Source organism: Drosophila takahashii, chromosome 2R (assembly GCF_030179915.1).
Source record: "Drosophila takahashii strain IR98-3 E-12201 chromosome 2R, DtakHiC1v2, whole genome shotgun sequence".
Taxonomy (NCBI): Eukaryota; Metazoa; Arthropoda; class Insecta; order Diptera; family Drosophilidae; genus Drosophila; species Drosophila takahashii.
This window is the reverse complement of record NC_091679.1, coordinates 41892843-41916466: the sequence shown is the minus strand read 5'-3', so window position 1 is coordinate 41916466 and position 23624 is coordinate 41892843. Positions and strand designations below refer to the sequence as shown.

Sequence of the window (23624 nt, the reverse complement as noted above, 5' to 3'; positions counted from 1 at the left end):
CAAATATTTCCTCAATGAATAACGGTGGGAATTAGTGATAAAAATAAAATCCGATTCAAGGGCTTCATCTTTGTCATTAAATTTCTGATGACTTGTTGAATGAATACAACATTTTAGCTCCCTTGAAAAATATTTTTTTATTTTTTTAAACCTACATTTTTGTATTTATTTAAATTTTCTTTCATTTTATTTAAAACGTCTTTTTCTTTTATCAATATTTACACACAACAAAAAGCTTATTAAGCTAGGCACAATAGTTCATACGTTCAACGATTTCCAATTTGTGACAACAATAAAACAGGAATATATACAACTTAATTAACCAACTAAACTTATAATTCAATATTTGGTTATTTAGCATTCAAATCGAAAAAAGCTTGTTTTTGATTTCCTATTGCAGGAATTTGAAACAATTTTGCTTATTGACTTGGCTGGGCTTAGTGGCCCTTTCAATTGGGCCACCCTATTAAAACTCCAGATAGAATCGGATGGGATCATCCTTATATATCTTTCCGGAAGTGACGATTTTCCATGACCGAACAACGATCCTCTTTAAGAATCCCAATTTAGGAGGCCGCATACCAAGTAGTCCTGTTGCTGATCGTCTCTTCGTCTGGTTTCGGCATTATCCAGATATTACCGATTCCGCTATCCGAACTAAAGCGATTGGAGTCGCGATAGAGCGAAAAACTGGGAGCCTTGCGATGCAGGTGATCGTTTTCGCGGGAATAGCGCTCCTGCAGCTTCGCTCGCTCCTCGTTAGCGAAATTATTGATCATATCCCGGATTAAATCCAACCAGGCGGCAATTTGCACTGGATCCGCGCTGAATTCACATTCCTGCTGCTTCCTGCGCTCATAGTAAAGCGTAAATGACTTTGTTTTGGCCGAGATGCCAATGTGCTCGCAAGGATAACGACCGTGAAAGATCAGGTTCTTGCCCTTGATCTCCGTGTATATAATGCACTTGTCGAAAATGAAGACCTTGGCTCGATAGCTGCGCTTTAGCTTGTGATCGAGCACCTGGAACTCGTTTACCTTGCGGAATTTGCCCTGATAGTAGACATTGAACTATACGGGGATAGAGGAGTTATTAGTAGGATGATGAGGTAAGCTCTATTAGTAATGCCCACCTCATGACAGTCCACTATGTCATTGATGATCTCCGACTCATTGGTGGTGGTCAGCAGGGAACGCAGTCGTTTCTCCAACCGACAGCAGGACTCAATTAGTGGCTTCATCACTATATCACGGTTCTTGAAGAAGGTCTAGGGGGTATTTTAAACAAATCATTAGCTTACTGGACAAGAGTTTATATCAAGAAGTAACTCACATTGATGAACTGCGTCAGGAGCAAAGGATAACGAGCCATGCGCTGAATGGGTTGGACCAGAAAGCTATTAATGCCCAACTTATCATCGCGTTCCAGGCGAATACTCTGGGAAAAGTAAAAAAATAATAAATTAAAATAAATTTACTATCCGAAATATTTTCTAAACTTACTGTAAAGTAATTTTTATAGAGATCGCACAGTTTGAGGGACTTTTGCTTGTTCATTGTGAAGATAACATAGCCATAAAAGCAGTTTTGCTAAAGAAGAAAAATTCAAATTAGTTTATAAACATTGAGTTTATATAAACTATATAAAACTCACATCTAGGAACTGCAGGAACTCATCGAACAATCGCTTTAGATCGCGTCGATTGCGCTGCAGCATGGGCAGGAACTCGTCCCGATGGAACTCGGCGATCTGCTCGATGTTGCCGAACAGATCGTACTTCTTGCCCCGAAGGCCCAAAGGAAGATCCTTGCGCTGGAAAATGTTGCCATAATTCTCAATTCCCGTGAAAAGGTTATTCACGTAGGCCTCCTCCGTCTTGATCAGCTCCTCCAGAATCGGATGCACGCACTTGTCGCTCTTGTCGCGCAGCTCGATCTCTACTTCCTCCTCTCTGAAAGACAGATATTATATAAATATTTAGCAAAAGATTATAGGAATTCTTAAAAATATATAACTAATATTTTCAAATTAAATTAAATAAGAGTTCGGATTATAATGGAACTATTTTCTTAAATCTTTTTATAAAAAACAATCATTTATTCTAAAATTGTTCTCTATCGATAACTAATACTCACTCATCTTTGGGCTGGTAGACCGAGTGAAACTTGCCCACCACATGCTCGTTGGTGGTCCCAATGATTTCAGTCTTTCGTCTCGGCGTAGAACGATAGTTTCTATAGAGGAAGAGAGATTAAAATTCACATTAAATAAAGTACTGGCTATCTTTAGCTCAATGGAAATAACAGACGAGACAATAACAAAAACAAGAGCAGAAGTGATAACTGTTTAGATAAAACCCCACCCCCACATGGGCTGAGTCAGCTGAAGGAGGAGGTCTAGTGATAAGACCAGTGGCAACCTTTAAGAAGCTTAAAACACAACTACTTAGATAATGTCAGCAGGGCATAGGCATACATGATTATCAGTGGGTAGTGAGTCACACGGTACCCATATTTCGGGGATCTCTTTCGGGGAATTCATCGAGCCGCCGATTTTCCCCCTCCGGTCGTTCAGCCGAAAAGATTTGCATGGACTCATCGAGCGATTGGGCCAACCATGTGACCACTTTCAGAATAAAATCCATTTGGGAGATGATGAACCAGGAGATCATAATGAGCAGAGCCATGGCCAAGGCAGTTACCAGGAAACCAGTTACCTAGAGAAGGACTATGCAGTTAGTCTTATAGGAGCTTTAAAAACTATCGATATTTTTACAATGTTTTATCGATATTCTCGATAACAAAAATCTACAAATTTTTTAAATTTGTTTATAAGAAAACCTCGGTAAAAATCGATTTTTTCGATTAATGTATCAATGCTTGAAAATATCGAAAATATCGAAAGGTCAATTTTTTATCAAGCTCTAGTCTACAGACCCCGGCGACACAGCCATCATCCTGAACATTGAGTGAGGAGGCGGAAAGGCGCCAGTGAAATGAGGTGCTGCCACCTGGATGGTATTCGCTCTCCTGTTGCTCCTGGCTATCGACCTTCCCCTCCTTCAGCACTTCAGCCGTATCATAGTCTATATGTCGGGTCCTAAATATCTTGGACCTAGACGCCAGTTCCCTGCGCATCTCCTCCTCGGAGGAGTAGCTCTCTCTATCCAGAGAACGACTTCGTTGTGTTTTATGTTCTGTGTGAGAAGATTGCGTGGAGCTGGAGGGGAATTCACTGCTGGCCGATCGGAGGAGCGAGGAGGGTTGTGATCTTGGAGCACTGACTGTGCTCTCCGCACTCTCGGCACTCGCTGCATCCGTTTGGGAGTCCGTTTCACCAGCATGTTTCTTCGCCGGCACCGCTGGTGGAATCTTTTTTTTCTTCTTCCGCGGCGGCAAAGGATCATCCGTCGTATCGGTGCCCTTGGACACTCCAACTGGACTTGTATAGACTATTGAGCGATGCTCACGCTCCACCAGAGCCTCTTCGGAGACATCGCTTCGCACGATTGGCTGGGATTGACTCTTCGCCTCCTCGTCCTTTTCGGGATCATCATCCATGATCGAGCTGCAACTGCTTCAAGGCAACCGATTTCCATTCGTTCATTTTTTTAGATTTTCGGCATAGTTGTCAAAACTGGAATAAGCAACGAAACGCCTGCTCTGCTTTGGCATTTTCACTGGTGGTCAACCGGTTGGCGAAAAGTGCTCCAAAACTCAATTAACACTTCGCCAATTAAGTTTCGACTGTGCGAGTGCTGAGAATAGTTGGGCGCTTTTTTATGGGCAGACTCACATTATACGATTTATTGACACCGAAAAGGAAGCTCAGCGACCGCGAAATCTAGTTAATTAAGATTGGAGGAAGGCCAGATTTGTCAAAGAGACAAACCCTTGACTTATGCACATTTTTCCAAATATCCAGAAATAGCTTTTGATTGAAATTCATTTGTTAGTTTATCCATTCAACAAAAAATAATATTAATGATTCAATAATAACTCGTATTATTTATACCTCATAAACAAAAACTGCAAAACAATCAAACTTAATTTGAAGTTTGAAATTTTAGAGCTTTTTTAATTTATGGATTGTAAATAGTAGAGCTTTTTAAGGTAAATAAAACAGCAATCTTTACGCTTCATAAACCTCTTAAAGGTGAAAGTCTAAACTTTTTCCATAACCCACCTTAAAAAAGTATTCCCACAGAAGAACACAACTAAAATGGAACCTCAGACACTGCTGCACCTGTTTAGTTTTTCGCGCAATCTAAAGTTCTTGAAAATCCTCCCTTGCCGATAAGGCTTATCATTATTCAAATATTTACCTGGGGAAATCGTTGCGCATTTTTAGCGGCAATGTGAGTCTATCTTTGGATTGATCTGCGCTAATGGATCGCTGCACCTGCTGCTGCTGCTGATTCTTCGCCTCATCATTCTCCTCCTCCTGACTTGAACTGGGAATGACCTCTGAAATGGTATCCGCAAGTACGTATTCCTCGGTGGCTGTGGCATGCGGATCCGTTTCAAAGTCGGATATCTGATCCACTTCGTCCTCGGATCGCACTTCGTGTATGCTTTCGCTACCCTGAAGACTGCGAATGGAGCTACTGCGACTGCTACCCAATCCCGGTAGGCGTATCCTCCGTGGGGGCGTGGCTGGCGGTGTGGATCGTTGATCCCCTGAATAATCCTCGAATGAAGGGTGACGACGGTTCTCCAGTAACTTTAGACTATGCCTCTCCTGCTTCATAAAGCAGATGGTGGTTTTCAGGGTCTCAAAGCGATGCACCTTCTGTCGAACATCCAAGAGGGCGGGATCTGGGGTTTGCGGTGACATGGGAGTGGTGGAGTCCGGGGTGGTGACCTCCACTCCTCCTCCGTTGGTTGCCTCGTGCATTTTGAGCAGAGAGCGTCGCTGGAAGGCACTCTCCGTATCGGAATTCACGGAGTACGATAGCTGGAACGAGCTGGAGCTGCTGTTGCTCGGGGAACTGTCGCCTCCGGTCTCCAGTGGGCTACTGACGGCCTGCTCCGCCGCTGTTACCGCCTGCTGGCTGATCCGCCGGCGAGAGGTTCGCTTGTTGAAGTTGCGGTTGCTGAGATTGCGCTCCCGGCGGAAGGGCAGCGGACTGAGATCTTCGTCGGCCATTTTTGCCTACCGATAAACCTTATCTTTAGGTTGGAGCTACTCTCTTTCTCCGATTTTCCTTAACTGTCTCTCTCGGGGGCTTTTCACTTCCACATTATCTTGGGGACTTCTCTTCGAGCGAATTTGCCTGCTCAATTCTCCCCCGCCGCTCCAGTTGAATTAAATGTTTACGAGCGTGTATATTTACTTTTGGTTTTTTGTCAGCCCCACCGCCAAGTGTATATAATGTTTATCTTATTTTTTATATATTTTTTGGCGTTTTTGTTTTAGCCTTTCTGGCTTTGGAACACGTATTCGTATCTCTCTGTTTGTGTTGGCGTCAACTGTTGCGCTTTTTCGCTTTATTGCGCTGCAAAACAGAAATTTGTAATTAAAGCGATTTGTATCGTCAAAGCTCTATAAATAAAGTATTAAAGTCGAGTGTGTACAACTAATTAATGGGTTTAAATGCTGACGGAAAGCGAATGCAAATTTTGACAAGGGATTTAAATCATTAACGACTAGGAAATCCGGAGTGTTACCTTGGAACAATTAGATATTAAATAGTTTACGGCTATTAGTGAGAAAAAATTTTAAAAAATATAAAGAAATAATTATCAATTTAATTAAAATATAAAAATAAAATAATTACATCGAAACAATTAGATATTAAAAAGTATATGGCTATCAATAGGAAAAACAAATTTAAAAAAAATAGGCAACGATTTTTATTTAGATTAGTTCAATACCATTATGATACTTTCTTTTTTTCAAGAACATTAGAGAATTATAATGATGATCGGCACTTCTGCTTTATATAACCCCACCGCTAAGCAAACATTGTCTTTGAATTTAAATCTTAATCCCTCACCCACTCTATGCAGATGCTCAAATATTTGCATAGAATTTAACTATGTGACAGAAAAGATTTATTTTTATGACAAATGACGTCAAGTTGTCGGAGGTTCGTGACAGAAAGAGAGAGTCCGAATGGGAAAGGCTCGAGTTCGAAAGGGAGGCAATCATTCTGTGTGTAGTTAATTATGTGTGACGTTTGGTTTGTTGTTTCTGCTATTTTATTTGAGCAAAAAACAAGTACAAAGCACTCGAAACCGCAAATGAGGCACGACAAAAAGCAAATGAAGAGTGAACGGGTTGAAAGCTTGAAAGAGGAGGAAGTACGAAGTTCCCCCGAACAAAAGAAAGTAGAAAAAGTCACAGAAATGCAACATTTCGATTCCGGAATAGCTCCGCATTTGCATGTGTCTATATCAAAAGCACTTTTTGTTAAAAAAAAATATAGTGCTTAATTAGAAGAAATGTTAGGCGTTATAAAAAATATCGTTACACAGAAATTCCCATCTAAAAAAATATTTTTTAACAGTAATATATCTTCTTCTACCCATATTAAGCGTAGTAAATTATCACCTCGGCTTATATCCAGGTCTATCAATAAACAGAGCCCAACAATGAAAGAATAGCGCATTTATGACCCAGTTAGATAAGTTTTAACACCCCCATTGGTTTTTGCTTTTGCGGATGTAATCCCAATTCCTGATTGCTTTTATCTAATCGGGGCTCTCATATTTATGTAGTGGTTATAAAACTGTTTTATTGCTGCAATTGGCAAAGTGCAGTTCCACTAAAAGGGTTTTACCCTAAAATATAATAAAAAGAACCTCCATTATCTCAAGTGATTCAGTGAGTGGTTTACATTACGTGACCCTAACTCAATATTTTGGCTATAGAGATAACAATAACGGATTAATCTGCTTAATAGAACTCCAAGTTTCTTGGGGGGGTTTTTCAACTGGTTATAGCCGCCTAATTGGGCATTTAGCGTCGTCACATGCAAGTTCCATTGTGTTTTTTGACTACCTTTTACCTGCCGTGCAACAAAGGGTATATTGTTTTGGTGCTAATCTAAAACATACAATAAATCTTTTACATACAGTAGTACAAAATATTTCGAGTTCAGTGAAGCGTGGTAACTGGGGAATTTTCACGCAAATCGTTTAAAAAACTTTTCTGTCGATCATTTGCTGATTCATATCCCTTATCTTTCCCCATTCCACCCACTCCTTATCGCCACAATATAATATTTGAATGGGTTTTAAAGCCACTTCTAGGTATTTTCGTCGCACATTTATAAACTCCAGTAATCAGGAAAGGGGAAGTTTTCGTTTGCACTATCTCGAATCGAATCGATGAACGGATAGGTAAACAAATAGATATAGTATGTACTATATAGAACCTTGAAGTGAGGCACATTTGGATGATACGTTTTTGCGGCCCATTAATAGAGAGTTTCTAGCGCCGTGTTACTGTTTAGTCAGCCGATTACAGAGATAAAGGCAAACAGAATAATGGCTAAAAGTGGGAAAACCGCTCGTTACTGACACGACTCAGTACGGAGACTATGCATATAAACCAAAACAGCTTTACGGCCAAACTGATTCGAGGAAAAAGTCACATTTTTTGCGTTTATTTGCTTGATTAAAATTAGAGTTTGATTTTCAGGTTTTAATGTTTTCATGCACAGTTCATAATTTGTGGGCACGTGTTAATGAGACAGTTTTGTAAGCGCGTGCAGACGTTTCATTTTTATTTCTTCATTCTTCACTATTTGGCATTCGAACTGGCTTGCCAATTTTAGCACTTACATTGTTTGAGTTTTAATCGGTTTTTGGCTGGGTTTAAGGTCACGGCACACGCTGCGTATACGCAATGCTGGTTATATGGTTCTTGACAGCGATCGCCGAATCGTTTGATTTACCGACGGTTGGTACGTTCGCTCACCTGCGCATTTGAATTCGCACTGAGCCACTGAACGGGGGAATGGAATACGGAATAATTCGCAGTGCAGCAAGTGCGAGAATTATCGCCTCTCCCGATCTGGACAAGCTCTCTCTGGCCATATCGCTCTTTCTATATCTTTTTACGCTCCCGCCGTCTGGTTTCGGTTTTAACTGTTTGCCCGTTGAGTTAGTTATAATTTTTTATATGCGCTCGCCTTCTTTTTCTGTATTATTTAGATTGCTCTCTCGGGCTTAGCGGTTCCGTTCTGTGTCGCATTTTCCACAGCAAATTATTGTCATAATTCCGCCACTCGTTCTTTGCCTTGCCTTTTATTTCTGGAGTGCAATTGCAGGCGGCATAAATTCTTAATTAGTCTAGGCCACACGGAAAATAATTCGTTACTTATAAAAATGTGTTAAACATTTATTGAACACATTTCATAAAAATTTAAATTAGAAAATATACTATTGTTTTTAATGGAAAACACCATTATTTCTTGAATATATTTTCATTCCATAAAAATTTAAATAGTATTTTAGATATTAAACACTTCAAAACCGAAAAAAAAGTATATTAAAATTTAATTAAATTACACCTACATAATTTGCTTTAAATAATTAACTTACTTCGAAAAATATATAAACCTTATAAAAGATATTAAACCCTTTATAAAACAATATATACATATTTTAAAATTAAACCAAATACAATTATAATTGTTGAATTTTCATAATTTGATTTAAATAACTGAGAAATTTAAAAACTCAACAATAAACTCACAATATTTTCTACTTCGACCTAATAATTAAATTTACATTATATATAAAATCCAACTTCATCTTATTTTTGCCTGTGCAGTAACTTTTTGGTCTTCGCCAAGAAAGAAAAGCAAAAGAATGCGGAGAAAATTCCCCCACAACCAGGCAGTCTGGCAGAGCAACTTCAAAATCGAAAACGAACCGAAAATTTCCCTGACTAACTTGCAGTGTGCCAAATAAACTTTGGATTTTTCAATCGCATTACAGGCTGTGCGGGTGAGTTTGCTCTGATTTGTCATATATTTTTCACCTGTTTCACTCGATTATGCACTCGTCAGCATGTTTGAAATGTCTGCCTTATCGGCAATGATTGCCATATCTTATCAAACCAAGTCTACACTCGCAATCGAAACCTCCGACACAAAATGAAGAGCTGAATACTCGTCGTTAAGGCCACAAATCGGTCGTTTTCTGTGGATTTTAACTTGAATCTCCAAGAATTGTGGGCTCACTTTTCGGGGGGCTTTTTCTGTTTTGTTACTTTTGCACCGCTTTATGCTTATCTTTGCACATTTTCGAGCGTACTCTCTGCCCCGCCAACACAAAAAGTGGCCAAATCGCATGGAATTCTTCCCTCACAGCTGTGGGAGTCCCATGGTTTTGCAAACTGGTGAAATCGATTGCGTTTTATTGTATTTATTAAGGTAGAACGCAAGATTGGGAGTGGTAAAACCTGGAAATTGTGGGAGTCCCATTGATCGTTATGGCATATTTTTTTAACACCTTTTTTGATCACTTAAATTTGTTAACAGTTTATGTCGAGTACTCGATAAACACCTTTTTTAATATTTAGGTACAATAATCTTACTGCTTTAAAAAGATAAAAGCATGTAATAAAAAATTAATGCCAATTTAATTACTAGTAATACTATAATCTTAGTCATATACTTAATTTTTGAATTGAATTGAATTACAAGTGTAAAAAACAAGCGAAAAATGCAGAGATATATCTTAAGAATTCTTTTTATTTCTACCTCTATAAATATAAATAATAAACTTAAATTACAAGTAAATGTGTTTGGATACTTATTTATTGTAATTTTATAAAAATACAACAAGCTCGTATCTTTGATTTTTTGGACTTAAAGCATATTAAGTTATGTGAAATTCATTCTTTGTCTTGAAATCTTAATAACTGGTATATTTTATGATGGCAAATGTTAACTATTATTTATTTATTATATTTAAATTATTTTAGAAATTTTTGTTAAGCAAAAACATTATTTGAATAATTGTGAATAAAAAATACTTACAAAAATACCACAAGATATCACCACAGTGCACAGTGAGGGTAAGAGAGTCTAAGAGAGCGAGAAAATTGAGCATAACATTTTTGTGGAGGACGTTTATAAACGATAACATTTTTGTGTTAACGATGGCTTAGCAGAGTTAACAACCTAGCCTTCCTAAGTTTTCGACCTACCACAGTATTAGCAAATATCAAAACCATATTATTCAGAGTTGCCGGACAATTTGCTCTTAAAAAATGTCTGTTACTTTTTAATTTTGTTATACGTTACTTTTTTTTATTTCGCTAACAACTTAACTATTTTGACTTTACCAAGAACTTTGTACATATTGTCGCAGGATTTTAAATATCACAACGTCTTAAAATTAGCAACCAAATGAACAAGTGCTGGAAAAAACACTCATTTCTTTGAGTTCATGTATAACATATTCTAATATTAGACACACTGCACATCCTTGTAATTCCCAACTAGTTCTGGCCTCTGCAAGACGAAGATCCACAGGTTGGACAGCGAACAGTTAAGACTATACTTCACAGGATCATTTCTGTAGTCAGTCTTCACATACTTTCACACTAGCTGAAAGCCAAGTGCACCCGCGTTGATGAGTTGAATCGTTCTATTCGGCAGCGTGAGGATTTGCCCAGTGTCCTTTGCGGTTTTCGAATCGGTTGGACGTAGGGCTTCGATGATCGCTCGGTAACAACGGATAGAGCGAATTCTGAGTGGTGCTCCTTTTATACGAATCAATTTGAATGTTAGAATTTAATTGAATTTAGTTATCATTTGAATAATACAATATAGTTTTTTGTAAATATACAAATTTATTTAATTTTTAAATTAAAATGGGAATTATTAATAAATTTCCCATAATCTGACAACCCTGCGAAGTGAACCTGATGCTTCCCACATAAGTAAACATCTTAGATGCACTCGAATTTCGTCGCCAGGCACCGCCAGTCGAGATCGAACTGAAGCAAAGTCCAGGGCACCGCCATCGAATGTTGGGCGTTTCAAATTTCCTGGCTGCTTTAATTGCCGATTTTCCCCCTATCTGTTTATGGTAATAGAAGCACTTTGATTTTGTATATGCAACGGAAATTCCTGCGAATGTGGGAGTGCCATGATAAGATAGTATTATAATCCTTTTCCAATACGTGTGATTAACATGGAATATAATGAAATAACTATTCAAAAGTAAATAGTAGCTAAGGCACTTTGGTATAGAGGATTAAACTACTTTGTTGATACCTACAGATTGTACTTATAAGTAAACACTAATATATAGTACGGCAAAACATTTAATATTTAGCGTGAGCTACCTATAAATATTTGCTCCTCTTAAAATTTCATTCTTTAAACTGTCTTTAAATCGGGAAGTCAATAAGCTTCACACCCTAAAAGCACAAACAAATATTTACTACCTTTATTTTTGCCGCTATACTATAATTGGTTTATAATTGAAATGAGAGGGAAGGAATTCACTATAGAGATATAGAGGAGGAGAGAAAACTTGGAATAAGAACAGAGGGTGAGTGAGAGACTAGACTAGACACTAGACTTGTGAAAAGTAATTGCCAAATTAGGCAGCCAAGCCAAGCTCGTTGGAATATTGCATTCCATCTAATAAGCGAGTGTAAGAAGAAGAAGGTGGACTGAACCAAATAACTGGTTAAATATGTTAACTAATTCGTTAACTGCGTTTCCTTTTCAACGCCCACTAAAACTAGAACCCTCTCTCTCTCTCTTTTAGACTCTACCTTTAGTATCTCTCTCGCTCAAGCCGGCCGGCAAACACCAATAGCTTAAAAGAGAGTGCCATTTTGGCGAGAGACCCCGAGTGGGTGAGCGTATAAAAGCAGCGTCGCCGGCAGAAGAAAGTCAGTTGCTGTGCAATCGTTGTGGTGATCGTGTGAAGTGAAAGCGTCCCAGTGGGTGGCGAAGAGAGTCGAGAGCAGAGAGAGTAACGGAAAGAGAGTTAATTGGCAAATTGAAGAACTGAGGGGAGGAACAGTACCCAGCTGATTTTTTATACTTTCTTGAGGTAAGCTAATGGGATCCCGCGCCTGGAACCATCCATCGAATTTCGAACTACTCTAGTGATGTAATTACGCACCTCAGACGAAAGTTTTACCCTTGCCAAAAATTGGAAAACGCTTTTGCGAACTTCGAAGCCAGCCGAAACCGAATGGCGTTCGTCTCGTTTCGATTCGATTCGGTTCTAAAATTACACCCGTTGGTTTTTTGGCTTCGATTGATTTTTGATTTTTGGGTCAATCGATTCGAAATCGAAAAGTTTTGAACTCGTTTCGCTGAATCGCAGTTCGCGCGGATCTCTCGCCCCGCTCGCAAGCAAATATGTGAAGGACACAGACGTGAACCGATCAACTAGAAGCCCTCTTCTTCTGCCACTTCAGAAACCGATCAGTTCGGAACAGAAATATAGAAACGACCATAGCACCACCGTCGACCGTGGAGTGCGTGAACGTATTTCGAAGCGTGAGGTAGTCGGAATCGGAACAATAATCTTAAGTGTAGTGCATACTCAGAACCTTAAATCGAAACGCAGGCTTATATAACGCCACAATCAATACCTTTCCGAAAGAGGGAATAAGTTAACAATCCAGCGAAGACAATCGGGAATATTTCCGAACTGATAATGGAGTGAATGCCTTGAGACTAGGGGTCCCAGACTTTCGAATTCTAGTGATAACCCCCTAGCATCGTCTATAGTTCATCTCAGAATGTTGCCCATCTGGCCGGGTGTGCACGTGAATCCAAATCCATTCAGTGCCCATTGACGTAGACTGCCATTTCCCCTTGGGTCCTTGACCCACTGTGTGATCCCTGCCCTTTCCCATGGATTCAAATTCGATAATTGGATAATCTTGGCGTCCCATTATCTACGCTAACCTTTTCCCACGATTAAAGTGAAACCATTTCCCTCGATTTTAGTGCCAAAGTGCCAGATCAAAGAGCCAAAATAGATCAGCGAATCGAAATTGAATTAAATCATGACACCGAAACACAGAGACAGACCAAATTAAATTCAATTGAAGCTGTCATGGCAACAAGTGCCAGGAAAAGACAAAAACAAAAAGAAGGCAGAAGATAACGCCGAATCGAAAAGTCGAATCGATTGGTGCAATTTGAGACTCTCCGCTCCGAAAGCGAAAATTGCAGAATTGCAGCGGAAGAGGCGGCCAGTCGGGCATTACTAAAAAGAGAGGGGGAGGGAGGGGTTCGAAATCTTGGTGACTGACTGGGCGCCCTGCCAAAATGATGGCAAAGGCAAAGATACTTCGGCTACATACACATATCGAACGAAAACTGGTTTATGTTCCACATGGATCCTATCCCACGTTTAAATATTTATCCAGCCAGACGAAAAAGTGTCGACTACAATGGAAACAGGGGCGTAGAACCTCCGATTCTTCTGCCAGCAGCGCCAACGCCCCAAAAGATATTGAGCCTGACTTTTGCGAGACTCAGCAAAAAAATAAAAAAGAAAATAGGGGGTTCCAAGTGGGCAGTGGAGGAGTGGTGTCTGTTTCTCTGATGTGCGTGGGTGTGTTGTCTGTGGGACAATCAATGCACTTCCGCTGGGGTCTATAGGGAAATACTCTTAAGATATATATATACCAAGTATATATATTGCAGTTTTATGGTAATTATCCGTTCTGTCTACTTTTGCCTTGACTGCGCTTGATTTATTGCATTATTCTTGAGCGGCTACCAAATAAGGCCAGCGAATAAATAACTGTGGAGAGCAAACATGGCTTCCAAATTAGCCAACGTTAACTAACAGATTCATATCAGTTTGCCCCCCAGCGGGTTTTTATATGGTATTTTGTTTACACTTGTGCAATGCAATCGTAGAATCTTCTAGTCATTCTTTATCTTGGATCGTAAAAGTTATACGAACCCTGCGTTATCCTTATCACCTACGCATATTCTGACCCACTTCACCTACAAACATTTGTCACGTTCTCCTTATCACAAAAACCAGGCTATCGACTGATTAACTGGGTTCAATCTTCCAACAAACATAAACAAAAACTGGGAAAACACAATCTAAGCTATTTCGCCATGAAATGAAATAATTTTTGGAACTGCTCTATTTATAGGGTTTCTTAATTAGGGATCCCAAATTATAAAAATAGAGATTAAATTGCCTTTATTTATAGAGAAGAATACGGTTGATTTTCATAAAGAACTTTTTCTGATGACAGAAGGAAGTTCGACTGTAACTTATTTTTACATTGATAAGAACAATGATAGCATACCAAGTGGATGACTCAATATTTTCTCTTTATTTCACAGGGAATTGCATTGAGAAAGCGCAGAGATGGCCGATGAAGCACAAGCACCACCAGCTGAGGGCGCACCACCAGCCGAGGGAGAGGCGCCACCACCCGCCGAGGGAGCCGAGGGCGCCGAGGGTGCCGTCGAGGGCGGAGAGCCCGCTCCTCCAGCAGAGCCCGCCGAGCCCATCAAGCACAGCTACACGCTCTTCTACTTCAACGTGAAGGCGTTGGCCGAGCCCCTGCGCTACCTGTTCGCCTACGGCAACCAGGAGTACGAGGATGTGCGCGTTACCCGCGACGAGTGGCCAGCTTTGAAGCCCAGTGAGTTCTGGAAAACAAAACCATAAGGATCCATATAACCTGGTTTCTTCTACTCCCCCCTTTAGCCATGCCCATGGGCCAGATGCCCGTTCTGGAAGTCGATGGCAAGCGTGTCCACCAGAGCATCTCGATGGCCCGTTTCCTGGCCAAGACCGTCGGCCTGTGCGGCGCCACTCCGTGGGAGGATCTGCAGATCGACATTGTGGTTGACACCATCAATGACTTCCGTCTAAGTAGCGAACAATGTGTGCCTCAGTTTCATGTTCAGTGTCCTTGATTAACTCTGGAATTTTTAATGTATAGAAATTGCAGTCGTCTCGTACGAGCCGGAGGACGAGATCAAGGAGAAGAAGTTGGTCACCCTGAATGCCGAGGTCATTCCATTCTACCTGGAGAAGCTCGAGCAGACCGTCAAGGACAACGATGGTCATCTGGCTCTGGGCAAGGTGGGTGTTTGAAAGATGATCAGGGCAGTCCATTCTTTATTTGAGATGATTGAGTATAGTATGCCTTGAATTTTTGGAAATTGTTGTACTGAAGAATTCGCGTATAGGGAGACCATATTTTCTTCAGAATACTTCATTCCATTTAAAAACATAATAGCGTTCCGTTTTAGTGTATTACCTCCTTTAGTGTATTACCTCGAGCTCCTGCTCGAGGATATAGGGACTTAACAATCATGAGAATTACAAAATATATTATTTTATTCTAAAGAATTCGCGGTTTATAGGGACAACAATATTCTGTACGACTTCACCTACATATGCTGTGATATTTTACGGACTTATAGTTTATAAAACTAATTCAAATCTCATTTTCTTCCACCCACAGCTGACCTGGGCTGATGTCTACTTTGCAGGCATCACCGACTACATGAACTACATGGTCAAGCGCGACCTGCTGGAACCCTACCCTGCCCTGCGCGGTGTCGTGGATGCCATCAACGCTTTGGAACCGATCAAGGCCTGGATCGAGAAGCGCCCCGTCACCGAGGTCTAAGTTCCCGTTCCCCGGACTGGAAATTGGGAGGAGGGAAACCATTGCACACCACTCAGAAAAACAACCGCACTGCAGAAATGCAGGAAACACCACCCACATCTGTACACATTTTGTTCCTTTTTGCGGAGGATCCGGATCCGAGGAGCAGCGGATTTTCGCACGGGGTCATAGACGCGTAGGAGTTTAGCACGTATCACTATGAACAAATCGTATTTGTTTTACTTTCTTGGTTATAATTCTCTTTGCATGGCGCTATATACATATATTTCTATTGGGATCCGCCAGCGGATCGCCGCGTTCGTTAGCTTCTTCTGAATCTGAAATGATGAAAGAAACATAATAATTATTGCACAGTTTATAATATTTTGGCCTACGTTTAGAACATACATTTAGCGCACCTATGCAGACGTCTGCTGTAACTATATATATAAATACAAATTCTACGAGTGGTTCATCTTTTAGACGTATTCTATTATAATTATTTCACTTGGAAGCGCTCAACAAATATTTAAACAAATCCCGGCGAAAGCTGAGCATCAATTACAAATTTTATTTATTTTTTGTTTTCTACAAGACGCTATCGCGGCCCCAGGAATTTTCTTCGTCTCATCGATGTTGCCAACAAAGTAAACCATAAAAAAAGACTCACATCAATAGAACCGGATTCCTTGAAAATTAACCAAATCAAACGAATGGTAAACCTATAAAAACAGACTTTAACTGCCAAATTTCAAATGCACACAATCACTTACATCAACTTATACATTTTATTTATTCAAATTTGTAATTGTATTTTTTAAATATTTTCACCAAACACTTTTAAATAAACTAAACACCTAAAAAGGAATGAGCACTTTTCGAAAGCACGACAACTCGTTTTTCTTAATTGTCGTGGAAAAATTGGGAAGCAGGATCAGTGTTTAAAAATGGTTCTGTGAGTTTTTAAAGTATTTACTTTGGGATCATTTATTTTTAATTTTCATAACATACTATAAAAATTTTATTTAATATATCATTTTTAACAAATCTTTAAAATATGTACATAATTTGTGGAAACAAAAATTTAGACCAGTTTCGATGACATATAAACAATTATTTTTAAAAACAATTCTTGTGTCTTAAAAGTATAAATGCACAATTGGCCAGTAGTATTTCATAGTTTCAGTTGTAACCTCCGTTTACTGGTGCTTCCAGCTGGGTGGCCGCTTCTCGAAGAAGCTAGCGATGCCCTCTTTGGTGTCGCCCAGCTGGAAGTTCTCGCACATCTTCTCCTGGGCAGCAGCAAAGGCTTCCGCCTGGGACATGGCCAGTTGCTTGTAGTAGAACTCCTTGCCCAGCGAGATGACGGCCCGGCTCTTGGCCTTGATGGCATTGGTGATTTCCTCGATCTCCTTATCCAGATCCTCGGCTGGCACAGCTTTGGTGACCATTCCTGATATGAAGGCTTCTTCGGCGGTCACCGGAAGACCAGTCATTAGCATGTAGGCGGATTTGGGTCGCGACATGATGCGAGCAACCGCGACACCAGGAGTAGAACAGAACACTCCAACGCCAGCGCTGAAAGGGAATTAATATCTTTATTAAAAGGTTCCTTGGAGGTACGATTTACCTACCCCGGTGTGGAGAACTTGCTGTTCTTGGAGCAGACCACCATATCACAAGATACCACCAGTTGACAGCCCGCAGCAGCCGCATAACCATTGACCTTTCCTATCACAGGCACCGGTAGCTTCTGTATGTCGTTTATAACGTCGGTTAGCTTCTGGAAAACCTGGGACTGAATTTTGGGATCGTTGTGCAGCTCCTTAAGGTTGTGACCCGCTGACCAGATCTTTCCCTGGGCCCCAAGGACCACACATCTCAGGTCCACGTTGTCCTTATCTTTGATTAGAGCATCCTGAAGGGCAGACATCATCTCCAGCGATAGGGAATTCAGGGTTTTCGGGTGATTCAGTGTTATCTCCCGCACTCCATGCTCCTGCTTGACCAGGACCAGGTCATTGGCTCCGCTGCTGGCGAAGCGGAACACCTGTGGCGTCCAACCTGTTGCATATTTGGATAATTTCCAGGAGTTTGGCAAAACACGCAACATTTTTATTTTGATCTGGCAACGTTGGTTTATTTTCAACCCAAACAGCTGACCACGGCCTATCGAAACAGCTGTGTATCGATTGCCGGAGAACAACAGGTATCGGAACCGCTATTAAATAAAGAAAGGTTTAAAAGTTTATCCGCGTTTCTCCGCTTCGATAGCCCCACTGTACAGGTGAGTAACCGCTCAGGTGCGTCAACAACCGCTGCCTTTGTTTGTGCATCAGCTGAGCGGCCAGACACAACAACAAAGCGAGAAGCGGGAGCTTCTTATGTACTTTGTAGTACATAAACCACCACACAAGCAGAACTTTATCAGCCGCCAAAGCCATTTGTATTTGTCGCCCCACATTTGCTGCTGGCCCCACAAATCAGTTAACGATTCGAACCGCACCAGTGCGGATCCATCCGATCCCCCGATTTGAGCTCTACTCTACCATTCCATTCCCACAGCTGCCACAAGATGCGTCCGTTCTCCGGCAGCGATTGCATCAAACCCGTCACCGAGGGCATCAACCGGGCCTTCGGAGCCAAGGAGCCCTGGCAGGTGGCCACCATCACAGCGACCACGGTGCTGGGAGGCGTCTGGCTATGGACTGTGATCTGCCAGGATGAAAGTGAGTTATAGGAGAATATATTCCCAAGTTAAGATAGGGCAGTTCAGAAGAAAGAATAGGTTACATATATACATTATAGTGCCAAGTCACCATAGTCAGGCGATTCCTTAGATTCCCCAATTGCAGGGCAGGGCACGTCATTTTCCTAAATCCATCAAACTATCTTATCTGGGGGGTGCGTTCCTTCAGCACCCATATAAATACAGTTAAAATTCTTTAAAAGTAACTTAAATAAGTACATTTAAAAATAAAATAAAGGAAAGATATGTATAATATAATGATTCAAAGTTTCTTAATATACACATGACTAAGAAATGAATTCTTATCAAAGCCAGCTTAAAATATTGATAGTGCCTACACATGTATATTAGCATAAAACTAAACTGATTTTGAGAGAAAAATATCTCTCAAGTAAATAATGCTTAAACACTATTATTATATTTTATAAATATCGGCAGTCTATACTGTGTACTTTGTTCTCCAGCCTTATATAAGCTTGATCAAATGCCATGCACTCGTTGGGTGCCCTCCCCGAACTTCTGAATTTAATCTAGCCACAGATTACGTTAGATTAGAGTTTAAATGTTTGCTAAAGCGTGTAGCAACTCAAAATCAATGAGATATGCAAAGTTCAACAATGTGAAGCCAAGGAAATCGATAAGATTGAGATATCCCCCATTTCCTATAACAAGAACCCATTTGTATGGTCAGCTTAGTAGCAAAACTAATGAAATTAGGTAGTTTCCCAGAACCGTGACTAATGCATTAAATTCTATTCCTAGCATGGTTTTTGGAGGGTTCCATAAAACTTGACCAAAGTTTCGTCTACAGCTAAACACGCCATACCTGATAAACTTTGAGTGGGTATCATATATCGTTTATCAGGCGACAATTTATCTCAATAAACGTTCTTTGTTTTGAGTCTGTTCACCTCAAGATAAAGATTATATTAGCTTTTATATTGTGTCTTTTACAAAGGTTTATTATAAAAAGTGTATTTATCATTCGGTATAAGAATAATCTTAAGAATAATGATTATTTGCTAGGAACACTTTTTTAAACTACATTGTATCAAAAAAAAACACCTCTTAACGAGGTAAAAAACTAGTGACGATCGCACCATCAACATACAAAAGTTCTGATATCAACATTTGTGACGAAAAATTATTACACTCGTCATTAAATAGACTTTCTAATATTTTCTCATTCGGCCCTCCCTAGCAAACTATTCCAGCATTTTTCCCTTCACAGGCATTTTCTATTGCAGCGTGCCGAATGAGAAAATATTAGAAAGTCTATTTAATGACGAGTGTAATAATTTTTCGTCACAAATGTTGATATCAGAACTTTTGTATGTTGATGGTGCGATCGTCACTAGTTTTTTACCTCGTTAAGAGGTGTTTTTTTTTGATATCAGAAGTTTTTGTTTGTTTACATTTGCTCACATAGGAGCTAATATATACATACATTTAAATTTAAATTGATCAATCATAATTTTTAAGCCATTGTATTTAAACAAATTAAGTTAAAAAGGCGTTTAAGTATTTCAAAATACCTTTTAAACGATGTATAGCACATGTCGGTACCTTTAGTAGTGTAGAACTTACAAACTAACGAAATTTAGCTATTTTTAGCTTTTTCCCGCTAAAGTAGCGGCTTTTTCCAAAAGTCGTAGAACAAAAGATTCCTATATGGAACTCTTAAGTTCAAATTTACTGATTCCATGACCCTAAAATACAGTTCGGATACCCTCCCACAAAATTCAATACTCAGGGAGCGTTAATTGTTCGAGCTGGCAAAAGTGGCTATTTTCGAATAAAAATAACTTTTAAACGTGACTTTTTACAGTAATGTGTTACATACCAAAATTTAAGGAATCTCAAGGGCTATACAGTTTAAGGTTTTAAAGAAAATCGTTAGAGCCGTTTTTGAGAAAAATAAAAAAAAGCTAAAAAAAAAGTTTTAAAAAATTGTCTTTTGTTCATATTTTTTTAACTATTACATTTACACAAATTGCATATAGAAGGCGTTTATAGCATTTAAAAATACCTTTCAAACGAGATGCAGCACAAGCCTGTAGATTTAGTAGTATAGAAGTTACGGCTTTCCGAATTTTAGCTACTTATAGCTGTTTTCCCGCTAAACTAGCGAGTTTTTCCAAAAGTGGTAGAACAAAAGTTGTTTATATCGATGTGATGAACGTCATATCAAATTTTCAAAACTTAAAAAACATGTTTTGGACAAACTGACAAACTGACAAACTGACAAACTGACAAACTGACAAACAGAATTAAATTTTCATTTTGGGAAGACGAAGAAAATCTTATTTTGGCTACAACTTTTGAACGGAGCGTCGGATTTTGACAAATGACCCCTCATTCGACGGGTATTTTCAAAAGTAATACAACTAAAACATTGCGAGGGGGCATTTATCCCCACCGGCCCCAACAGCTCCAAATTTCGAAATTTTCACTTTTTCACTTTCACCGCTCTCTCTCCCAAGCCAATTGATTTTCTTAAAGTCTTGGTATGCAATCCTTTAAGTTTTTGCAATACCTTTCGATTGGTGTATTACTCATTACGATCGGACTATCACAGCAGATTTTCAATTTTGCGGCTATATAATAGTAGTCGCCTTCGCACACTCTCCTGGTGCGCTTCGTCACTACATGGACTGCCGTCCATAGTGATTAATACCATATTTAACTATTCCCCAGGTCTTTACATCCGTGGCAAGCGTCAGTTCTTCAAATACGCCAAGAAGATTCCCGCCGTGCGTCGTCAGGTGGAGACCGAGTTGGCCAAGGCTAAGAATGACTTTGAGGCGGACATCAAGAAGAGCAACGCCCACCTTAGCTACACGGAAACGCTGCCCGAGAAGGGACTGAGCAAGGAGGAGATCCTCCGGCTGGTGGATGAGCACCTGAAGACCGGTCACTACGACTGGCGGGATGGTCGGGTATCCGGTGCAGTTTACGGCTACAAGCCAGAGCTGGTGGAGCTCGTCACTGAGGTCTACGGCAAGGCCTCCTACACGAATCCCCTGCACGCGGATCTCTTCCCGGGCGTGTGCAAAATGGAGGCTGAGGTTGTGCGAATGGCTTGTAACCTATTCCACGGAAACTCCGCCAGCTGCGGCACAATGACCACCGGTGGCACCGAGTCCATTGTGATGGCCATGAAGGCCTACAGGGATTACGCACGGGAGCACAAGGGCATCACCAGGCCGAACATCGTTGTGCCGAAGACCGTGCACGCCGCCTTCGATAAGGGCGGTCAGTACTTCAACATTCATGTGCGTTCCGTGGACGTTGATCCGGAGACCTACGAAGTGGACATCAAGAAGTTCAAGCGTGCCATTAACAGGAATACTATTCTGGTAGGGATTTTTATGGATAATTTTATATCCTGATATCTAAATTTATGTTTTCCCTGTAGCTCGTTGGCTCTGCCCCCAACTTCCCCTATGGAACCATCGATGACATCGAAGCCATCGCCGCCCTAGGCGTTAAATACGATATTCCCGTGCATGTGGATGCCTGCCTGGGCAGCTTTGTGGTGGCCCTGGTCCGCAACGCTGGCTACAAGCTGCGTCCCTTCGATTTCGAGGTCAAGGGAGTGACCAGCATCTCCGCTGATACCCACAAGTACGGATTCGCACCAAAGGGATCGTCGGTAATCCTTTATTCGGACAAGAAGTACAAGGACCACCAGTTCACCGTGACCACCGACTGGCCGGGCGGCGTCTACGGCTCTCCCACCGTAAATGGCTCGCGTGCCGGAGGCATTATCGCCGCCTGTTGGGCCACCATGATGAGCTTTGGCTATGATGGCTATCTGGAGGCCACCAAGCGCATAGTGGACACTGCTCGTTACATCGAAAGGGGGTAAGGATTGCTAGGAAATCAAATTAAATAAGTGTTAATCACAAATCTCGATTTTAGCGTTCGCGACATCAATGGCATCTTTATCTTTGGCAAGCCAGCCACTTCGGTGATTGCCCTGGGCTCCAATGTGTTTGATATTTTCCGTCTCTCGGACTCGCTGTGCAAACTGGGCTGGAACCTGAATGCCCTGCAGTTCCCATCTGGGTAGGTGAATCAACTCTTAATTAGCGAAACCATTCTAATAGGCAATACTCCCATTTAAGTATCCACCTCTGCGTGACGGACATGCACACACAGCCGGGAGTGGCGGATAAATTCATTGCCGATGTCCGCAGCTGCGTGGCGGAGATCATGAAGGATCCCGGCCATCCCGTGGAAGGAAAGATGGCTCTCTACGGCATGGCCCAGAGCATACCCGACCGTTCGGTGATCGGCGAGGTGACTCGCCTCTTCCTGCACTCCATGTACTACACGCCCAGCCAGAAATAGACGCCTGGAGCGAATTCTACTCTTCTCCCACCCCACGGAGCTAATGCATTTCCTGTGCCGTATTTAAACCACCAAAACACCACCCCTTGTTAAACCTTCCTCAAGCAATTCATTCTAGCCTGCAATTAGTGCTGTAATCGAGGGTACAAAACGTCGTTCTACGCGTAAAGGAACTATATTCATCCCGTATATCAACATTCGTCGCTCTTGGAGCCATGTTATAGATGTGTTTTTCTGTGTAACTTGCTAGTGAAATAATAAAATAATATTAATCAATTTTTGTATACTCAACTAAAGTGTTTTGCTTACAACTTGGTAGTAAAATAATTAAATTATCTTAAAATTTATTTTTCTTTTTAGAAAATAACATTAAATCATAGTTTACATTCTTAAATGGATTTGGTGCTACACAAATTCCTAACATTGATCGATTTGTTACCATTTAATTTATATTTTGTTTACATTTTACCCCCTCAGCAATTAACAATAATTGCTGCTGCGTGGGTACTTGCAATCCGGTCTGATCTGATCTGGCTTCGTACATATTTATATTTCTTTTCAAATATTTTTTGCCACGCGTCGGCGTTTTTAATTTAGTTGATCTTCGATGCCCAACCAAAGACACGCCCATTTCCTCTTTGGTAATTTATGTAAGTCTCGAATGGCGTGCACAAATTATTTCAAATAAATTTCTATGGCGGAAACATTTATTTTAACGCGGCGAAAGACTGTTTTCGGGACACGCGTGCGATGTCAAAAAAATTAAAAATAGCCAAAAGTGAGCAACAAGTGTCGCACAAAGGTGACGATCAATTGGTGGCATCAATTTCACGGGCCACAACAAAGACGAAACCGAAACCTGTCACATTAAGGGGGCGCCCACGCAGCCCCGGACTTCCTGCCCCTGCATTCTGGAATTTTG

At 40.7% G+C, this 23624-nt stretch overlaps 5 protein-coding genes and 1 non-coding gene across 9 annotated transcripts; 3 read left to right on the top strand and 3 right to left on the bottom strand.

The window, feature by feature from the left end:
- Positions 1-154: 154 nt before the first annotated feature.
- LOC108058957 (kalirin) lies at positions 155-8119 on the bottom strand. 2 transcript variants are annotated; one of them, XM_044393130.2, is made up of 8 exons: positions 7791-8119; positions 4325-5497; positions 2136-2234; positions 1654-1951; positions 1503-1589; positions 1333-1437; positions 1133-1267; positions 155-1070 (listed from the first exon to the last, which is right to left on the bottom strand). In XM_044393130.2, exons 2-8 carry the CDS (start codon positions 5146-5148, stop codon positions 567-569), a joined length of 2052 nt encoding a protein of 683 aa, XP_044249065.1. In that variant the 5' UTR covers positions 5149-5497; positions 7791-8119; the 3' UTR covers positions 155-566. The 2 variants fall into 2 exon arrangements, with proteins under 2 accessions (XP_044249065.1, XP_070069633.1); XM_070213532.1 differs by having other exon boundaries at positions 7927-8119.
- LOC138912526 (uncharacterized) lies at positions 1911-3866 on the bottom strand. 2 transcript variants are annotated; one of them, XM_070213534.1, is made up of 4 exons: positions 2937-3858; positions 2476-2716; positions 2136-2234; positions 1911-1951 (listed from the first exon to the last, which is right to left on the bottom strand). In XM_070213534.1, exons 1-2 carry the CDS (start codon positions 3558-3560, stop codon positions 2498-2500), a joined length of 843 nt encoding a protein of 280 aa, XP_070069635.1. In that variant the 5' UTR covers positions 3561-3858; the 3' UTR covers positions 1911-1951; positions 2136-2234; positions 2476-2497. The 2 variants fall into 2 exon arrangements, with proteins under 2 accessions (XP_070069635.1, XP_070069636.1); XM_070213535.1 differs by lacking the exons at positions 1911-1951; positions 2136-2234 and having other exon boundaries at positions 2598-2727; positions 2937-3866.
- Positions 8120-10513: 2394 nt separating the features above from the next.
- On the top strand, positions 10514-10721 carry LOC123002744 (small nucleolar RNA U3). Its single transcript, XR_006412276.1, has one exon. It is a non-coding gene; the product is annotated as a small nucleolar RNA U3 (small nucleolar RNA).
- Positions 10722-11867: 1146 nt separating this feature from the next.
- Positions 11868-16484, top strand: GstS1 (Glutathione S transferase S1). The gene is made up of 5 exons (XM_017143941.3): positions 11868-12035; positions 14315-14619; positions 14685-14852; positions 14923-15065; positions 15451-16484. Exons 2-5 carry the CDS (start codon positions 14340-14342, stop codon positions 15616-15618), a joined length of 759 nt encoding a protein of 252 aa, XP_016999430.1. The 5' UTR covers positions 11868-12035; positions 14315-14339; the 3' UTR covers positions 15619-16484.
- LOC108058949 (enoyl-CoA hydratase domain-containing protein 3, mitochondrial) lies at positions 15994-17878 on the bottom strand. Its single transcript, XM_017143947.3, has 2 exons — positions 17232-17878; positions 15994-17175 (listed from the first exon to the last, which is right to left on the bottom strand). Exons 1-2 carry the CDS (start codon positions 17708-17710, stop codon positions 16797-16799), a joined length of 858 nt encoding a protein of 285 aa, XP_016999436.2. The 5' UTR covers positions 17711-17878; the 3' UTR covers positions 15994-16796.
- Positions 17756-22978, top strand: Sply (Sphingosine-1-phosphate lyase). Of its 2 annotated transcripts, XM_070213533.1 has the most exons (6): positions 17756-17884; positions 18163-18326; positions 21044-21705; positions 21765-22213; positions 22271-22417; positions 22477-22978. In XM_070213533.1, the coding sequence occupies exons 2-6, from the start codon at positions 18173-18175 to the stop codon at positions 22700-22702; spliced, it is 1638 nt and encodes a 545-aa protein (XP_070069634.1). In that variant the 5' UTR covers positions 17756-17884; positions 18163-18172; the 3' UTR covers positions 22703-22978. The 2 variants fall into 2 exon arrangements, with proteins under 2 accessions (XP_070069634.1, XP_016999434.2); XM_017143945.3 differs by lacking the exon at positions 17756-17884 and having other exon boundaries at positions 18074-18326.
- The last annotated feature ends 646 nt before the right edge of the window (positions 22979-23624 follow it).